Here is a 20,354-nt window from a genome sequence, read left to right on the forward strand (position 1 = left end):
TACGCGATACTTTCTTTTTTTTTCTCGTTATATTACGACTTTTTTCTCATAAAGTTATGACTTTATTCTCGTCATATTACGATTCTTTTCTCGTAAAGTTATGACTTTATTCTCTGAATATTATTATCTTTTTTTTCACGTAAACGAATGACTTTATTCTCGTTATATTATGACTTTTTTTCTCGTACAGTAATGACTTTATTCTTGTAATATTATGACTTTATTCTCGTAATATTACCACTTTTTTTCTCGTTAATGTATGACTTTATTCTCGTAATATTATGACTTTATTCTCGTTATATTATGACTTTATTCTCGTTATATTATGCCATTTTTTCTAGTAAAGTTATGACTTCATTCTCGTAATATTATGACTTTATTCTCGTTATATTATGCCATTTTTTCTAGTAAAGTTATGACTTTATTCTCGTAATCTCAGATTTCTTTCCCTCAATGTGGCCCCATACCTCAGTGCAAAAGTTTTGCGCCTCCAGACAGATTTTTTTTTGTTGCTTAAAATGTCTCTTTTGAGAGTAAAGGTTGCTGACCCCTGACCTAGAGAAGAGGTGAACCTTTAATACATCCATGAGGTGAACCCATGGATGTAGGGTGAACTGAGGTGAAGTGAAAGTAAAGGCAGACATACTGTAATAGCAGTACTTCCGGTAAGGATTTAAAAAAATAAAATTAAAATTTTAGAAAAGAGGACTAAATATCGGGAATTGTTACGTTAGAAGAAAGAACAAGTTCTAGTCAGTAATTTTTTATATATTGATATATTTTCACTCTTACTTTGAAAGTCTTCTAGTCGAGCGTCACATCAACAGAACACAGAACTACATTACCCAGCATGCTCCTCGGCCAAACACTATGGTTGCACAGAACATCAGCTGCAGAGGACTTTGTACTTTAACTCACCGTTTGCAGCGATGCTGAGCTTATTCCTGGTTATTATTCTTTGCATACATCGTGTGTCTACTTCGGATACTAAAGGTGAGCTTATTTAACATTTAAACGCAACAGGAAACTTACTTTAGTGAGATGTTTGAGCTCATGTTTGTAACATTGCTAGCTAGCATGTATTGCTATCCATCCGCCTTGTATGTGCTGCAGGTGATTTAAAGTTGGGTTTAATGCCTTTATCTTGTTGTTTGTTGCTGTTTTAGGAATAGCAACAGCTGCTGTGGTGTATTAGTGTTAATAGTGAAGTTAGCTATTATGTATTATTAATATCACTGGTCTGAAACAGAGGACTACAACTTAAAGGTCCCATATTATGCTCATTTTCAGGTTCATACTTGTATTTTGTGTTTCTACTAGAACATGTTTACATGCTGTAATGTTAAAAAAACAACTTTATTTTCCTCATACTGTCTGCCTGAATATGCCTGTATTTACTGTCTGTCTGAAACGCTCCGTTTTAGTGCATTTTGACGGAATTGCAACAGAATTGCGTTGCTAGGCAACAGCTTGGGTCCATGTGTACTTCCTGTCAGTTGATGACATTCACATACACTGCAACCAGGAAATAAACTGGGACACATTTAGAATGTTTACGTTTAAAATTGTGTCAAGGGTCTAAATATTGTATATTTGTGACATCATGAATGGGCAGAAATCCTGACGGCTTGTTTCAAATGCAGAGTTGCTGAATACGGGCTTTGTGTATTTCCCTGTGAATGGAGTGTTTCGATACTTTCACAGTATATATATAGGACTTAAGCCTGCTTTATAATAAAAAAAACATGAAAATCCCACTTTTTTATAATATGGGACCTTTAAGCTAATGTGTGTTTTCTTCCTCCAGTGTCACAGAATGGAAACAGTCCCAGTGAGAGCTACCTCATGTCCATATGGCACAACAGGCTCTACGTGTATTCAGCTGCTGCTCTCATCTTTGGGATCTGGTTCTCACTGAAGGTGGCTCTGAAGAAGGTGAGCTGTCACCTTCACTTCATGTCTTTAATCCCAGCAAACATGGTTATGTGGGCCCCACATGGGTTATGCTGGGGGTACCTGGGTACCAAGTGGGTATGGGCCCAAAATGGGCATCTTATCTGGGGCCCACTTGGATCAACTAAGTAGGTCCGACATGGGCTTCCCATGGGGGCTACCCGTTTGGGTCCTAGTTGGGTCACTACTGGGAAATTAGTGCATGGGGCCAACATGGAAACTGTGGACAAACCAAGTTACAACCCATATTTCAGGCCATGCAGCCCCCATGTAGTTCCCACATAGAACTTAAACCTGGGGCCGAGATGGGTTTTGGTTTATGTGGCCCAGATTGGGCCCATATAACACCCATTGTAATCCTGCATGAAACCCACAAGGGCAATTGGCATGGGGCCATTATGGAACCCGCGGACAATCCCATATAGGGCCCATTTTTCAGCCCATTTACTACCCACATGGGCCCCACATGTTGGCTGGGATGTAGACATGTTGTCCTGTTTGTATTTCTAAAAAGTGCTGATTTGTGTAAACTGTTTTGTTGGTTGAAGTGTTCATGCACTGCTCATGTTTACAAACATTTAGTGTCTTTGCATGAAAACAAACCTCATTTGTTTGTCTTCCTCTGTGTGCTTTTAGAAAAGCTTCTCCAAAGATGTGGAGCCGTTGGTCTACAAGGCTGTGAAGAGCAATGATAGCTCTGACAGAGACACTGTGGTTCAAGTGTCAGGAGTTAAAATCTTCTACGGTTCACAAACTGGAACAGCAAAGGTACAAACACTGTTTACTGAACACATCCTCACTGGCTCATGATGTTAACATATAGACTAGATGATACAGAGTAGACACAATATTAGAAACACAAAAAGAAGTAACACAATCAAGTGCAACAACGCCACTAAATCGGGCCTCCAAAATGACCACAATCTCTGATACAGTGCCAACAAAATCTGTTTCACAAAACTAGGATTTAATTCAGGGCTATACAGGTGGGCTTAGTAAACCATGTTCAAACCAATATTTCACACATCAGGGAAAGTTAAATTCCAGTCGTGCTTGATTAGTTTATTATTGCTAGACAGACTGGCAGCTCACACATAACATAGACATACATTACAGTAAGGGGAAAGAGAAGCATCCCGAATTCAAGTGAGCTAGAAGCCCAACAAAAGAAGTCACTGGTGTCTGACTCTCATTTCCACAGTGAGCAAAAAAGCACATCAGCAATAACATCTAAAAACTTAGAAAAATTCAAGTCAAATAGAATAAATAGCGACAGAGTATCACCATATAGACACAAATACACAGAGAGAGTAAAGTGCATAGTGACCAGACATGTTGAATACATGATCAACATCTCTACCATCGTCTGCGGCATAGACACCAATATAGACATCGGATCGTGTCTTCGAAACAGGGTTATCAACTGAGACTCTTCATGTGTTCAGGGCTTTGCAGAAGAGCTGTCAGAGGAGGTGAAGTCTTTGGGAATACCAGCAGAGGTGATTGACATCAAAGACTACGATCCGGACGATCAACTGGCTGATGAGGTAAGGCCGGTCCAAAGAGAAGAGGCTCTTTTCTTGTCTAGTGAAAGACACAAAGAGGCAGTGTGATCTGAGACATATGGCCCTCGACTGGAGGATGGCAGTTTCAGAGATTGCAGCCTTGAACTACGGTTAAAATCGTTTTAAATCTTCAATTAGTGTTTATTTTATCTTAGTTTTGACTTTCTATTTAATTTTAGATTAGTTTTCAGAAATGTTTAGTTTTAGTTTTTATATATTTAGTTTTTGTTAAGGCCAGGTATATCATCTCAGAAGTATGTAGCTACATACACATACAGAATACATGGTTGGAGAACTGTAAGAATGGCCATAATGTTTAGTGTTTAATCTTCGCACTACTTTAGTATCCAAAGTGAAGCGATTGTGCCATAGCGCCGTCTCCTGGAAGTCCATTCAATATCTGTGGTTCAATGTCACGAGAGGTGACGGAAATTCATGGTGTTTCCTTTTTTTGGTAGTGATATATTATAGTTAAAAAACTAACACTGAAATGAATTTAGCATCATTTTTATTTAATTTGTATTCATTTTTTTTTGTTTAATTTTTATAAAAAAATGTTTAACCAGGCAATATTGTTTCAGTTTAGTTTTAGCTTTAGGATATATTTTTTATTTAGTTTCAGTGTACTAGAAATATAAATCACTGCCAACTTTAGAGCTGCTCCTCCATATGTAACCTTTCATTTTGACATTGTAAAGTTTAAGTGACTAATTAATGCATCTATTAATTGTTGCAGCATGCTGTCCTAAGAAGTTGCTCTAGGGTGATAATTAATTAAATCTCTAAAATGTAAGACGTGTACTTACAGGCAAAGCTTAATCATAAGTCATAACTGTGTTTGATGACAGACGGCACAGTAAGCCTCCAGTTCTGTAATGTTGCTGCTCAGCACGGATTTGATTCTTCACGCGGCCGGCACAGAGAGGACAAACGTGTAACACAAATCCTGCTCAGCTGAAGAAAGATGGATGTTTTCATCTGTGTTCCCTTTTTATTCAGGGGGCACAGGCAGCGTGTAGCATTGAGAGATGAATGGGAGGTTGCTGGTTGGCTGGTACACAGCTATTTATTCAATAAGACAGTTTTCAGTGATTGGAAATCTCTAACGGAGAAATGACCGCAGGCACCAGTAGCTCCCTAGATGCACCTGATCCTTGACCATCAGTCGAGAAGGCACTATTTGTTCGACAGCTAACACTGTTAGACATCAGACAACAGACTCACTCGGGCAGATACACACAAGGAGACGATGTCTACTCACTTTAGATTGAATCTAAATTGATTTTCTGCTGTTCTTCACATTAAACTTTAGTCTTTAAGACGAGTCAGCAGAATCGATTGTGTGTAATCTTTTATCATATAGCTTCCACAAGTAAGAATTGCTGAAAACGTGCATGTTGGCAAGTTGTCTTTTCTGGAGCAACTTTTTTATGGAGCTCTAATGCTTAGCAAGATTTGTCTTTGTTTGGCTCTGACTTACAGCAGTAGGCATGCAGGTTTTTTACTCTTTTTACTTTTTTTGGTGTCTCTGTTTTGCTCCGTAGTGGTCAGAAATTAATTATTATTACATAATTTTGTTCCTCATGTCCAAATTAACAGTGACGTTTAATATTGTTGTTCAAAGTATCCAAGTAAATGGCTTGGATCAAGGAACTTACATTTAAACAGGGTTCCTACACAGTATGGAAAAGTATGGCATTTAGTTTTACTAATTTCCAGTTCTAGATAAGGATGGAAAAAAAGAAAAGAGAGTATGGAAAAACTTTTCTGTTTCCAGAATTTTGCCCCTATTCTGTTTTTTGAAAATATCAAATTCCCAATTTTTTCAAAAGAAAGGAAATTGATAATACAAGCAGCAGAGTGTTTATCCTGGCGTTTTTGGAGCAGCCAGTGCAGCCAAAATGTTTTCTACTGTGTAAGATTGCGCTGGCCAGGGCGAGCTTGATGTCATCAAAAGCAAGGCAAGAAGAATGGCGTATGACTGAATACATAATCCTACACAGAGCTGCCTCTTTTCCTGTATGTCACAGCCTTGCAAAACAGCTCTGCCACAAGTGCAAGATGTTTGACAGAGGAACGTCGTCCCACTTTCTGCGTAAGACTGTGGACTGTCGTCCACAATGGCTAAATGCACGTTTTCCGAGGAATACAAAGCCTGGTTGGAAACAATTCCAAATGGGGAAAAAAAAAAGCTGGATGCAAATGTTGTTCAAGATCGTTCGACATCTCCACCGTGGGGGAGGAGACGATTGTAAGCCATATGCAGGGTCAAAAGCACTGTAGTCTTGTCACAGCATCCTCTGCAGCCCGAGTCACAAAGTCAAATATAGTGTGAAAAATATACAGAGAAGTGTAGAAGTATAGAAGTAAAACAATTTGAAATGGAAAATGTGTAGGAACTCTGTTTACAAATATTTAATGAAATGCTCTGACTTCATTGTTTCTACCTTGTGTCTGCTGTGTTTACCTCTCCATTCAGTGCACCAACAAGTCGGTCTGCGTGTTCCTTGTGGCCACCTACACCGACGGACAGCCAACAGAGAACGCTGAGTGGTTCTGTAAGTGGTTGGAGGAGGCGTCCACTGACTTCAGATACGGGAAGACCTACCTCAAAGGCCTCAGATATGCCGTGTTTGGTCTCGGCAACTCTGTCTATGTCGGCCACTATAATACGGTAAGACATATTATTATCAGAATGATATGCTTTACAATCAGTTATTCAAATAATATCCAAAGCTCAAGGTCGACAGCTTGATTTGACTAAATATGCAGGTCACCATGTCAACTTGGTCTGCATTCAGTAACTATTACAAAAGCCAAGAACAGCCTGACTTTATTTGTTTAAACCCTGTTTAAGCCACTTTTCTTTTTGCCTCAACAGGTGGTTAAAAACGTGGACAAGTGGCTTTGGATGCTGAGTGGCATGCGGATCATGACTAGGGGAGAGGGCGACTGTAACGTGGTGAAGAGCCGTAATGGCAGCGTTCAAGCAGACTTCCTGGCCTGGAAGGGGAAGTTCCTGATCCGCCTGCAGGCCCTGGCCAAGGGAGAGAAGAAGAGCTGCAGCGGGAACTGTAAGACTGGAGGCTCCTGTAAGAACAACAAGAAGGACGGACAGGAGGAAGAGGAGGAGGCAGCGCCGCAGAATAACAGCTCTGAGGTAATGGCAGAACAGTTTATTTCACTGTTGCGTTTTTAATGGCACACTGTGAACATTCTTACTTTTGCGGCAGTAACCACGTGGTTAAAATGATGAGGGTTAGATACCGTTTGTTGGCAAGTATTTGTCCTGCTAAAGTGTCTACCAGCCCCCAGAGCAGTGTTCAATCTGGCCGATGATGATGATGTTTTCTTCATAATGGGGGACTATTGTTCTCACATCACACATCATATCTCATTTGATGAATTGGGCATTGCTGATCTAGTTTAACTAAACATAAACGCAGTGTTTCTGCTTTGTGATCAAATTGACGGAGCCATAATGATTAAAGGGATTGTTTGAGTTTTTTGAAGTGGGTTTGTATGAGGCATTTATCCATAGTCAGTGTATTACCTACAGTAGATGACAGTCGGCACGCCCCCAGTTTGAAAAAGCAGACAGGAGTAACCACCCTGAAGCAAAGCAATGTACTGCTGGTGGATGGGGGCAGCAGCAAAACATATTTTAGCCACCTAAAAGAATCAATATCAGTTCAAGTGTATGCGATATTTTGAATATTTTCACCACTTTACCTTACCGTCAGACAGCCCTTTCTCAAAGGGAACTGAAGCCATTGTATCTGTCTATGCTTTCTTCAAAGCCACCAGACTCCATTGAAAAAAAACTGTAATTTTACTTCGCAGAACACGGGGAGTTGCCGGTCTACCGCTGCCTCAGTCGGTTAGTTTGTTTGTGTTATGGTGTGACTTTGGTGAATCATAACAAACCATAACTGTTACATCACTGGTCTGATGATGTATATTGGTTATATGTTTTGTCACTGACTGGCCCAAGAGCTGCATAAATCATTCATGAGAGACATTATGACATGGTTGGCTTGTTTTCATGTAGTTTCCTCTAACAGTCCCCCGTCTCTATACGTCAGGTGGACGGAAACTTTGTAAAACTGAGTGTGTCAGTGAGTTGTCTCTCCATGTTATTCTTGAACAAAGAACCTGTTTAAAATGCTCTCCTGACTTCCTCCTGAGGTTGAAATGATTTGCAAAATCATAGATAGTCAGCGTTACTAATCAATAAACAGTGTGTGTGAGAACACGCACTGTATTACCTGAACAACAGGATGTGCCTAACCCAGTTTAATTAGCGTCTCAGTAGTAATGAAACACAAAACAAAAGCACACAGCCATGTTAAAGGATATGATACAACAGACAGTTGCAACCTTACTTCTGTCAGATAGACTCCATTTTGTCGACCCAGAACACAGATAAGCAAGTGAAGATAATTGCTGAATATAAAAAGAAGAAGAAGATGCTGAGAAAGTGCGTATAGCTGATGTCTAATTAGGAAAATGTCCTCCGGTTTATGATGATGTCGTTCGACATCACAAAGGCACTTTAGATGTCAAAGCACCTCTTATCACAGGAGGCTGGAGTGAGCTGCTGGCCTCACGCTGCACTCCTGCAGCGGGATTAAAATCTGATAAGGACTCAGGCAGACAAGTGTTACTCTCAGTTTTATCAGGTCCTTATTTAGCAGCACTGATTTTCACGGTTCAGCGTGGTGTTATAAATGTTCTGCACATGAAATGTCATCACTGTCGATCCATAGTGTCAAAATATGAAAATAGCACTTTTTTCCCCCCACCAATCACGGAAAAAATAACACATTTCACAAGAAGGCAAAGTAGAGCGGGCTGTCCACTGATCGCAAGGTTAGCGGTTCGATCCCCACCTCCTCCTGCCCACATGTCAAAGTGTCCATGGGCAAGACACTGCTCCTAGCCTGCTGCTAACAGCTTTCATATGCATCACACAGATGACCAGTTGTCATGGTAGTAGGCACCTCAGAGCCAACTCTAGCTGAGACTTCTTCCCCTCCGTCTGCAACACTGATGGCACTCAGAACAGAGGTGACATTCAACCGGAACCAAGAGTAGCTGAGAACTGCGGCGAGGGGACCGTCATCGTGATTTATCTACCCACTGTACCGCTCATGCATTTCATCCTGCCGCCCCGTAAACATGCATATGGTTTTCTTTATGACCCAAGAGGAGATAAGGAGGTACAATAAATGCGTTCCACGTAGGCTCCTTCACTTAAGCATGGATAAGTTTTTAATTGGTTATAGGCTGGAACATACGTGAGTCTCTACATCAGAGGATCATTTACAGTTTCCACTCGATCATCTGTCTCACCATGTCCTTGAACGTTTTTATGCCTCCACGCCGTCGACAGCCGAGGCCGGAGGCGTTATGTTTTCAGTTTGTCCGTCCGTCAGTCCCATTCTCTTGAACTCTCAGGTCTCATGTTTCAGGAACGCCTCAAATTTGGCACAAACGTCCTCTTGGACTCGAGGATGAACTGAATAGATTTTGGTGGTCAAAGGTCACTTTGACCTTACCTCCGTCCCATTCTAGTGAAAGTGATGTCTCAGGAACACCTGGAGGGAATTGTATTACATCTGGCACAAACATCCACTGAGACTCAAGGATGAACTGATTAGGTCTCTGTGACTAGGCATGTAATGAGAACTGATACTTCGGTACTAAGTTGCTGCCAAAATTCTGAAAATGTGACAATACTCGTTTCTCTACAGCACCGTAGGTACCGTCAGGGCTGGAGACTTTGTCCCAAAGACAATAGGACATGTGTTTGGGATGTAGTAAACTATGGCAAGCCATTTTAACTTTTAATAGCTAGACAGGATATTCATTAGAGATATCTACAACGTCATTTTGCCTAGTCATAACTCTAATTCAAGATATCCCTAATTCTATTTTGACTAGGCAAAACTCCGTAATTACATTTTGACTGGTACGATTCAAACTACTTTTGCCATTCATGTGTATGGGGTTTCTCATTACAGATATCTACAATTCAGTTGCAATCCGCAACTAAATTATGACTAATTGTAATTCCAGTTTCAGATATCTACAATTTAATTCTGACTAGTCAGAATTCCAGTTCAAGATATCTTTAATTCCCCTCAATTGAAGATATCTACATTGTCATTTTTAGATGTCCTTAATTAGATTTTGACTAGTCAGAATGATGTTGTTGATATCTCGGATAGTTAAAATGTAATTATCATGAATTACAGTTTTATTGGCGAAATGACGTTGCAGATATCTGTAATTACGTCGGCAGCAACGGCAAGTGGGAGGCGGAAGCTATTCAATCATACTATGGCACTGCACTGCAGTCGTATGGGTTTATAAAGTGTGTCTGTGACCTCACAAAACACATTTCTGGCCATAACTCAAGATTTCATATGCAATGAAAATTTCACACAAATGTCTAATAGTATAAAATGATGAAGTGATGACATTTTGGACAGACATGGATGTTAACTGCAACTTGACTAGTCGGCAGAGGCATAGAACTGCGAGAGTATATCTGAGAATAATGACATATTATTGATCATATTTTGAGCTTTCTGGTCTCTTCTTTCTTGTTTCAGGAGGATCTGATGGAGTCCAGCAGTGATGAGGACGAGTCCAGCCTGCAAGATGAGAAAAATGGTTCAGTGGTTGACATGGAGGATCTGGGCAACATCATGAACAGTGCCAAGAAAGCAAAGGTCAGACTCTTTTACTAATGCATATGCTTCTATTTAAGTCTACAGCTAATCCTCTACAGCTGTTTCTGATGATCTTGTACAAAAGGAACTTAAAATGACTTCAGTTCCTTAATTTATTTATACATTATGCTTAAAAAAACACTTCCGTTCAACACCACAGAAAGAAAGAAAATAATGAAAATGAGCATTCAGAACAGAAGAGTTAGATTTACACTACTTAGCTGCCCGCTTCACAATATTACAGTTAGATGGTTGTTATATCATTTTAAACTGGAGCTCCAGTCGTCTTACAGCAGGTTTATTTCCAGCGTTTCCGCGTTAAAGGTCTGTGTGCGGGCGCCATCGTGGCATTAAGCTTCCACCACCTTAGTTCAGTCTAAGTGCGTTGAGTTAGGAGTAAAAGTGGTGTCGTTGAAGGAGAAGTGGCAGATGGGTTGATAGACACCAGACCCCGGCAGGCGAGAAGCGGAGGCTTGCGTAAGAGCAAGGACGCCCACTTCACAGACTTGTGAGGAACGAGTGACTCAAGAAAAGCAGCATAAATGAGAAGGAAGAGGCATTATCAGTCTGCTTCATATGTAGTGTGTTATAGACGTGAGCTATGCGAGTGAGGAAGGAAAATAATTGTAGGTATTCAATGTGCTTTTTGAGTAGCAGATCATTGTGGGGAAGCAAAAACCTCTGAAATTAACTGCTCACTAGTTTAATGTTGCACACAAAAATCAAACAAACAAATCAAAGAAAACCCATTTTCTTTTTAATGCATCTGTTTAAGAAAAATGCCAAAATACTGTTTATGTTCTTATTACGTTTTCATTTCTGCTCTTTACTGTAATTGTATGCATAACAGTAGATGTAGCAAAAGACAATGAGATTGAGCAATAAGCCCTTTCCATCCACATCTGTGATGTAATGAATCCTGCACACTTTTAAATGATCTCTATCTGCATTATGTCCAGCTCCAAACTCAACTGTAAATCATAAGATAAGATAAAATAAGATAAGCCTTTATTGATTCCCAGAGGGGAAATTCAGGTGTTGCTGCAGCTCAAAGACAGAAATAAGTACAGATAAATAAAGTACAAATATAATAAGAGGTAGGGCTGTCACGATCAGATTTTCACTGCACAGTTATCATGGCCAAAAGAATTCACAATAACAATATTATCGCGATATCTATAGAACATTAAAATAATAATAATAATAATAATAATAATAATAATAATAATGCTGTCAGTCAAATTCATCTTAAACTTTGGTTATTGCGCATTTTGTCTCTTTTTTGGCAAATGAGTTACACTCAAAATACAAGTGTAGAGAGGTGGAGAGAGAGTCTGTAACCATAACTCTATATATAAAGGGATTTAAGAGGCAAGAACTGTACAAGAATGAACTATACAAGAGCAATTAAAGACACAGTTACGTGTTAAGTGACGATGTCAAATGACCAATGTCTGGTCATAACAAGATAATCACAAAATGACGTTTTATTGTGGCTGCAACTAAAACATGAACTTCTACTTTTGACCTCAAATCAAACTTTTGCTTCCTGTTAGCTGAGGGTGTAAGAAAATATCGATGCACATGAGTATCGCGATATTATGTTTTAAAAGTGTACTGTATCGATTCTCCAAAACGCTGTATAGATTTTTATAAAACCTCTTAAAAATCCGCCGGCTGACCCGGCCGCTATTCTGTCTTCCAGAGATTGTCAGTTTTCAAACTAGAGTTAAGATACTGGTATCATATGAAACTAGAAAACATAAGGAATCCATTGGTGCCAACCATGTCATACCATCTCGTCCTAAAGGAGGCTAAATAACGCTCCAAAATTACACTAAATTTTGGTGAGGAAAACTTTCATGGCCATTTTCAAAGGGGTCCCTTGACCTCTGACCTCCAGATATGTGAATGGAAATGGGTTCTATGGGTACCCACGAGTCTCCCCTTTACAGACATGCCCACTTTATGATAATCATATGCAGTTTTTTTGCAATGTGTTATTTTCGCCTGTTCTGAAATGGTGTGTTTGAGTATTTCTGTCTTGGAATTACATGAATTGGGTATGATTGTAAAGCTGAGACTCTTGTGGATCCAATGAGTCTAATTGTATTCATGTTTAATGACGTTAGTCCCCATGCTTACAATATTGCAATATATTGAATTGTTACCTGTGTCATGATACGTATCGTATTGGCAGATTGTTGCCAATGCACAGCCCTACTATTGGCCTCTTTTTGGCTCTAAAGAACGGAGTGAGTGAACATATTGTGTGTGAAATTAATTTGGAGTGTTTCTCCAGACAATACTGCAGTTTACTGGAGCCTTTGTGGTTCCTAAATTTTGTTCTCATGAAAGCATAATGCTTAAAGCTAATGTGCTACCAGTGCTGGACTGCAGTAGGAGTGTCCATCACAGACATGAAACATGATTCTCCCAGGCGTGTCCCTTCTCATGAGACATACATATTACAGTATATTGTGTGTAAGCTCTGTGAGGGTTGGACAGGCCTCTTTTAAAACCAACATGAATGTGTTTTTATTATACATCACGGCTGGGAAAGTTAAAGAGACATGAGCTGATGAGAAACTCTGCACCTTTTCTTCACAGAGCCAGACTACTTTTTATATTTTCATTTAGTTTTTACGAGGAAGCCGTGTGTTCCTATTGTCATTCCCTGAGGATATTCCCATTTATTTTTGTGATGACCAAACACAAAAATCGACTTCCATTTCAACTGCTGCAAATGTATTCTGTTCAGTCTACCTTGTCTTGTATCATCACACTTGGATGTCAGCATGACATTTTTTGCTGTATGTCTCTCTGTGGTAACAAATTAGTGTTTTTTTCTTTTTGCATAATTTGGTCACACAGAGCAGGCGGTGCAAGATGTAATTAGTTTGTAGATTAAACATTTGCTATTGCCAAGAGACGACAAGTATTTAGCCAAGCTGCAAATTAAGTGTGAACAAGGAAAAATTCCCCTGACAGGAATATGTTAGTTAGCTAATTTACAGTGTAGAGCCAGCTGAGGACCAGAGGTTTAACATCTGTTTTATGTGACTCCCCGTTGATAAACTGGGTGTGTTGCAGGGTTTTAAAAACTTTAGTCTGCGGAGTAAGATGTACTCTCAGTGTTGCAAAGGGAGCTGGAGATGAACCATGTAGAGCTCACTCTGGCTGTGTTTGACCACTAGGTGATGTCAGAGACTCTCATATCTCACTTTAACACCACACTATCATTTCACTCCCAAAGCTATTTGCATTCATTCTCTGCACATCAGCAGATTTTATTACCTCCTTGGCCTTTACGTAACCATGTAACTGAAGCTAAACCTTGCTTTAATGTAAGGTAAATGTGTTTAAGTGAATTGCCCAGGATTATTTCCATGTGATTTACAAACACCAGTCAAACACATTCAGAGAAATGAATGATGTTTATGTCACTATGGTACAGACTACTGGTCTTTACTGCATTGTAGGTTACTGCGAGTACGATGTGCTTCCCTACGTGGCTGCTTTCAAGATATTTTGATAAACTGATTAGTTTTCAAATTCAGTATTTTACAAGTTGTTTGATCATATTTGTTTACTCACAAAATATGAGCTCGCAGCAAACATCACATTTCCATTTACTGGCACTATTTGTATCATATCTTGAGGCTCTCCGTGAGTGTGATATCTCAGGAACGCCTGGAGGGAATTTCATTACATCTGGCACAAACGTCCACTTGGACTCACGGATGAGCTGATTAGATTTTGGTGGTCAAAGGTCACTGTGACCTCACAAAACACGTTTTTGGCCATAACTCAAGAATTCATATGCTAATTATGACAAATTTCACACACATGTCTAACAGGATAAAATGATGAAGTGATGACATTTATGACAGACATGGATGTAAACTGCAACTTGACTGGTTGGCGGAGGCATCCAACCGCGAGGCGGTAATTCTAGTTGTATGATATTTTGATGAAATGGAGACTGATGATGTTTCAAATTCAGTATTTTCCAAGGTGTTTGATCATATTTTACTCACGTTACTCACACACTGCATAAAATATGAGCTTGCAGCAAACATCACATTTCCATCCACTGGCACTAATTTGTATCATATCTTGAGGATGTGTTTCTTAGTCCATCTTGAGCCTCTTTTTACGGACCTGAACAGATTGTAAAACATATTCTCTTAAAATTCAGTCCAAAAAGGCGTCGAAGGGAGCGTGTAGCATTAATTCTTGAAATGTCAGTAAATTATTAAATAGAAGAATGTTTTTTAGGGTTTTATATCCCAGACTGACTGAGGATACACATTTCTTACACTTGAAAAACTAAACTTTATATTTTTATTATGCCTCCAACTGGAGGGAATTAGAGCTGCAACTAACGATTATTTTCAGTGTCGATTAATCTGTTCATTATTTTCTCGATTAGTTGTTTGGTCTATAAAATGCCAGAAAATGGTGAAAAATTACGATCAGTGTTTCCCAAAGCCCAAGATGACGTCCTCAAATGTATTGTTTTGTCCACAACTCAAAGATATTCAGTTTACTGTCATAGAGGAGTAAAGAAACCAGAAAATATTCACATTTAAAGGGACTATTTGTAACTTTCAGAAATGCTTCTTAACAGCGACACCTGTGGCCGTGAAATCAACGAAAGTCAGCGTCGGGCTCGCGCTTGCTCGCTCTCAATATACCTGAACGAGCATCAAAACAGTGAGGCGACACACGTCAGCTAAAACCACAATATCACTCTATATTTCAGCTGCAGTAATGCTAGCTGACCAGACGAAGGTCTCTCCATGAACATGATTTAGATCTGATCCTAGTGTTGGCTTTTCCTGCCTAAGTGCAGGCTGAGGCAGCGGGGCTCTGCAGCATGTCTCCTCTGCTCTCTCCGCCCGCAGCCGGAGAGAGCAGAGGAGACACGGGCACCCGGTCGGTAACGAGAAGACAACGTAAACATCTGTAGAGCTCCGTCACTTCACAAGACACGGGAAACCTCTGTTGGTCTGGAGGAGCTGCAGAATTTATTTCTGCACAAACGTCCCCTGTACATTCACTAGATATTCTCAGAGCTAAACTAACTCTTCTGCAGTGTGGAGTGAGCGCGCGTTCACGTCTAGAGGTGGAGCGAGCTGAGCTGTCTGAGTGAAGGCGAGCAGGCAGAGGAGGAGGGTACAGCGGCTACACGCGAACGCGCATATGCGAGCGCGCATGTGTGACGACCCGCTACATTTATGCGCGTACAAAGTTCCAAATAGTCCCTTTAAGAAGCTGGAATCAGAGAAATTTGACTTTTTTTTTTCATAAAAGAAATACTCAAACCGAATAATTGATTATTAAAATAGTTGCTGATTAATTTAATAGTTGACAGCTAATGGATTAATCATTGCAGCTCTACTACATTGCTATTTTTTAGGATATTTTGATAAAATGGAGACTGATCAGTTTCCAAATTCAGTATTTTCCAGGTTGTTTGATCATATTTTACTCACGTTACTCACAGACTGCACAAAACATGAGCTTGCAGCAAACTTCACATTTCCATCCACTGGCACTAATTTGTATCATATCTCGAGGATGTGTTTCTTAGTCCAGTAAATCTTGATCTTTTTATGGATCTCCACTGAACAGATTGTAAAACATATACTCTTAAAATTCAGTCCAAAAAGGCGTCCAAGGGAGTGGGTAGCATTCATTCTTGAAATGTTAGTAAATTATTCAGTAGAAGAATGTTTTTTAGGGTTTGATATCCCAGACTGACTGAGGATACACATTTCTTACACTTGAAAAACTAAACTAAACTTAATTTTTTTATTATGTCTCCATACCGGCAACAGCTGTGCCCGGAGTCGTCGTGTTTCGGGTATGTCCATCTGTCCGTCCCATTCTTGTAAACGCAATATCTCAGGAACACCTGGAGGGAATTAGAGATGCAACTAACGATTGATCTATAAAATGATCCAAGAGCAACTTGGAGTCGACATGCGAACACAAAAAGATTTAATCATACACAGTATTGATCAGTCAGTCTGTTTTTGAACTGGGCCATCCAGAGATTACGTCTGTTTTCACTCACTAATGAGTTTCATTGGCTGTGGCGTTTCATGCTCTCTAACCCATTACACTCAAACATCTGCCTCTAGTTGAGTTTTATCTCACAATTACTGGAATAAAGTGTCTATAGCTGTCTGCTTTCCTCAGTCATCTGTCACTTGGATAAGTAAGTTACCTCATCCAACACTAAATGTTTTTTTAGCCTGTTTGTTGAGGCCAGTCCATAAAAAGCAGAAGGCTGTTAGAGCGAAATATGGCACAGATGGATTTGTCTGTATTGATGTCAGTGGTGCTTGTAGCCAGGCACAAATGAGGATGACTGGATCACTGCTGAACTTGATGATGATACATATTTCTCACAACTGTTTTTCTCCAAGTGTACCCAATGATAGATTACCAGGCACGCTGTGATTGGCTGCCAGAGCTCAGAGTTCATGATGCCCAACCTTATTCTATATCAGTCTTTGGCTGTAGGGCCACTTGTTTTCTGCCAAGCGCCATCAAGCTTCATTTCAATTGTTTTGTCTAATTGATTTTGCACAAATGTTCATTGCTTTGGCATCTGAACTTGGTCCTAGGAGGTTTCTGTTGGTCCATTTCATGCCGTGGGACTGTTACCAGATAGAAATTAGTGTGGAACGGATCATTAACCCGAGCGGCCACACAGTTTCCTGGGCTGGGTTTGGATGTTTTCAGCTCAGTTACCACATTAGACACAATGTTGACATAGTTTAAAATGATTGGAGTCTGTTAAAAACTGGATTGGCGCAGCCCTTCTTTTGTATGCCAAATATGTGTCAATTAAAGGAACAGTGTGTAGCATTTAGGGGGATCTCACGGAGCCGGCCGCTTTGTTTCTAGAGTAGCCCAGAACGGACAAACCAAACGCTGGCTCTAGAGAGAGCTTTTTGTGCTTTTACGTTGACGTGGCAGTTTGCATTTGGAGGCGCAAATGCACCTGAAGGCCACCTTCTTCTACATGTTTGGAAAGGGAGGAGTGAATGGAGGGGTATTCAGTTGGTTGCAATCTGCAACCTTACCGCTAGATGCAACTAAATCCTTCACACTACTCCTTATAGGGGGCCGTTCACATGTTCACAAACACGAGCTGTGCAGCTTTCATCCTTTTATCCAAAGTGCTTGGGATGTTACGCTACTATCGTGCCTGCCGTTACTAAGCAACCAAAACCTGCTCGCTGTAATGACGATGAAGTTGCGGTCATTTAGCAGTAAAAGCCTCACTGACTAAACAAAACTGCTCGATTCCTCTGTGTCAATATGGCTGACCTTTCAACCGGATGTTGTGACGTTCTTGGTTGGACAGGGTGACGCAGATAAAATAATCCGTGGGACAGATCATAAAGCTCTGGGTAGTCCTGCAATGAAATGATTAACTTCTCCTCTATATATTTACTGTAGTCTGATATTTCTGGAAGAAAGAAAAGATATCTGTTGGCTTTGATTGGTTGTTCCTCGTCACAGGACATGCGGCGCTGTGTTCCAAAAGATTAACAATTTTTTATCCTGGGGCGCAGTCGTCGTAAGCTGAAAAATAGGGAACGCTTGCGTGCCGTGAGTCTACATTGACAACAATGGATTTGAGGGCGCAAAAAATGCGGCATGTGAACGCCCCCTGAGGCATCACTGAGGCATGGATAACTTAGATAGCACATGACTTTTCCTTATTTAGATCTTGGTGTTTGAGGTTTTATTTGTATTTTAGTTACCCGATCCCCCTCTTTTGTGCTCCCCACATGTATCTTTACGTTCGTCCCATGATCACCTGCTCGCTCTGTGTGTTATCGCTGCGCTGTCCGTCTGCATCAGCCCCATGTCGTGTGTCATGGTTCCAGAGCACAACACGGTGCTGTGAGATGTCCCAGTTCTGTTAGTCCAGACAGGCCCGGCCATGACTGGATGTCTGTGAGCTCTCAAGCGAGGGTGAAAGCCGAGCAGTGGGAACCAGAGACCGGAGCCAGATGAATCGCTAGGGCCGCACGCAAACACCACGGGGACAGATTGTTGCACTGTTGGCTACATGTTGCGTATGCTGTCAGAATCCTGCATGTCACCGATGTAGAGGAAGTGAAGGTGGACACTTCTGCTGGCTGAGGGTGATGAATCCCATCTTGGGGTTTAAATTGCAGGCTGCAGAATTTTCACCCCAGTTTAGAAATCTGGCGAACTTACAGAACTATTTGAGCCACATCCTCCTGAACACCGGAGGTCATGTTCAGATGCTCAATACACGGGCTGCTGTGTATTTACTTTTTTCACACTACTGGTGATGTCCACTCTCCTTTCACACAGTTTGAGGTTTGCCAAAGGCAGGTGAAGTGTCGGTTATTAATTGTATGTCTTTCAGATCAGATATTTTGATAAAATGGACTAGTAGTATGTCACAGCTACATAAGTTCATGCAGATTAAAGCTGCAACTAATGATTCTTTTCATTATCAATCAATCTATTTTCTTGATTAATCTATTCATCATTTGGTCTTTGAAATGTAAGAAAATAGTGAAAAATGTCCCAGAGGTGATGAGACATCTTGTTTTCCATGTTGTCCATGTTGTCCATGTTGTCCATGGTGTCCGTGTGCGTGTCGGCTTGGGAGTATTCTTATAACTCCGTGGCACATGTCTGCAGCCTTTGAAGCTGTGCAGCCAGTGAACCAGGGTTAGTGCCCTACAGCGAGCTGCACAGCTGCACCAGTGACCTTAAGTCTCACTTCTTCAGGAATACACACATACGAACAATCGCCAATGTTTACTGAAAGAGTATCAGCCTATTTTAGACATATAGGTCCCGATAGCCAAGCCGAAGCAGTGGCAGCAGCACAGTAATCGGGTGGAGCTGTCATTTAACATTGTTAATCTCAAAGGCACCTCATCCATCAAGCCTTTCGAAAATATGATACCTGTTCCCATGCACTGGGCAACTTTTGTAGCACGACTTAATCAATCTTCTGTTGAATCTGTAAACAGCATATCTCTGAGATATTTAGATTTGCATACAAATGCTGCACACACTGCAATAATGTAATCCTGGCCTGAAGGAAGTTGTTTATCTTTCAAACGAATAGGCTGCAGCAGCTTTAGCATCGAAACAGCCTGTTGTAGTATGAAGTCTTAGACCTTTTGTTACTGGACCCCTGAAGGGCCTTAAACCAAGACGACCCTGTACTGTCCGGACAGGATGATGTCCCTTTATTCAAAGATGATCACGTCATGCAGTGGTTATGCGGCACACAAAGTCATATAGGGACTGCAGAATCACAAGCCTTGGATCTTCAGTCCTGTCCAACATCAAACACTTTGGAGGAGTTCTTTGGAGTTTCTTGCTTTTAACTTGGTTCCTTAAAGTGGTACGCATCAAATCATGTGGCAAGCAGCAGCGACATGTTCAAACTGGCTTTTCTGGAAGCTTGCTCCTGCGGTTGAACTCTCTTTATTCCGCTGACCCTTTCTGTTGCTGTTGATAACATTTCAGAACTTTGATCTGGCATCCTGCAGCAGTTTAATCGGTATCAGCATTTCAGGACTTCAGGTGCATTGCAGTGACAGGTGTGATTAATGGGCAGGTTGCAGAACAATGTCCTCACACAGTGTTCTCAAATAGACACTTGTTTTACTCTTTAATAACTCTCATAGCTTAGTGTTGGCAGAAAGCACTGCTGCCGTGTGGAATGACATATTTGTAACGTCTAAAGTAAATCAGTCGATTAGTTGTCAACTATTAAATTAACCGGCAACTATTTTCATAATTGATTAATTGGTTTGAGTCATTTTTTTAAAGAAAAAAAGGGCAAAATTCTCTAATACCAGCTTCTTAAATGTGAATATTATCTGGTTTCTTTACCCTTCTATGACGGTAAATTGAATATCTTTGAGTTGTGGACAAAACAAGACATTTGAGGATGTCATCTTGGGCTTCGTGAAACACTGATCGGCATTTTTTCACCATTTTCTGACTTTTTATAGACCAAACAACTAATCAATTAATCGAGAAAATAATCAACAAATTAATGGACAAA

At 40.5% G+C, this 20,354-nt stretch overlaps 1 protein-coding gene across 1 annotated transcript in view; it reads left to right on the top strand.

Annotated features, from left to right (window-relative positions):
* Positions 1 to 846: 846 nt before the first annotated feature.
* The window catches only part of tyw1 (tRNA-yW synthesizing protein 1 homolog (S. cerevisiae)), a 74,059-nt gene continuing 54,551 nt past the window's right edge, over positions 847 to 20,354 (top strand). Inside the window, 7 exon segments of the mRNA XM_037775772.1 lie at positions 847 to 993; positions 1,808 to 1,935; positions 2,590 to 2,721; positions 3,399 to 3,500; positions 5,998 to 6,192; positions 6,400 to 6,678; positions 10,139 to 10,258. Of these exon segments, the coding sequence (XP_037631700.1) occupies positions 930 to 993; positions 1,808 to 1,935; positions 2,590 to 2,721; positions 3,399 to 3,500; positions 5,998 to 6,192; positions 6,400 to 6,678; positions 10,139 to 10,258 (1,020 nt within the window). The 5' untranslated portion in view covers positions 847 to 929.

This window comes from Sebastes umbrosus, chromosome 7 (genome assembly GCF_015220745.1).
Source record: "Sebastes umbrosus isolate fSebUmb1 chromosome 7, fSebUmb1.pri, whole genome shotgun sequence".
Taxonomy (NCBI): domain Eukaryota; kingdom Metazoa; phylum Chordata; class Actinopteri; order Perciformes; family Sebastidae; genus Sebastes; species Sebastes umbrosus.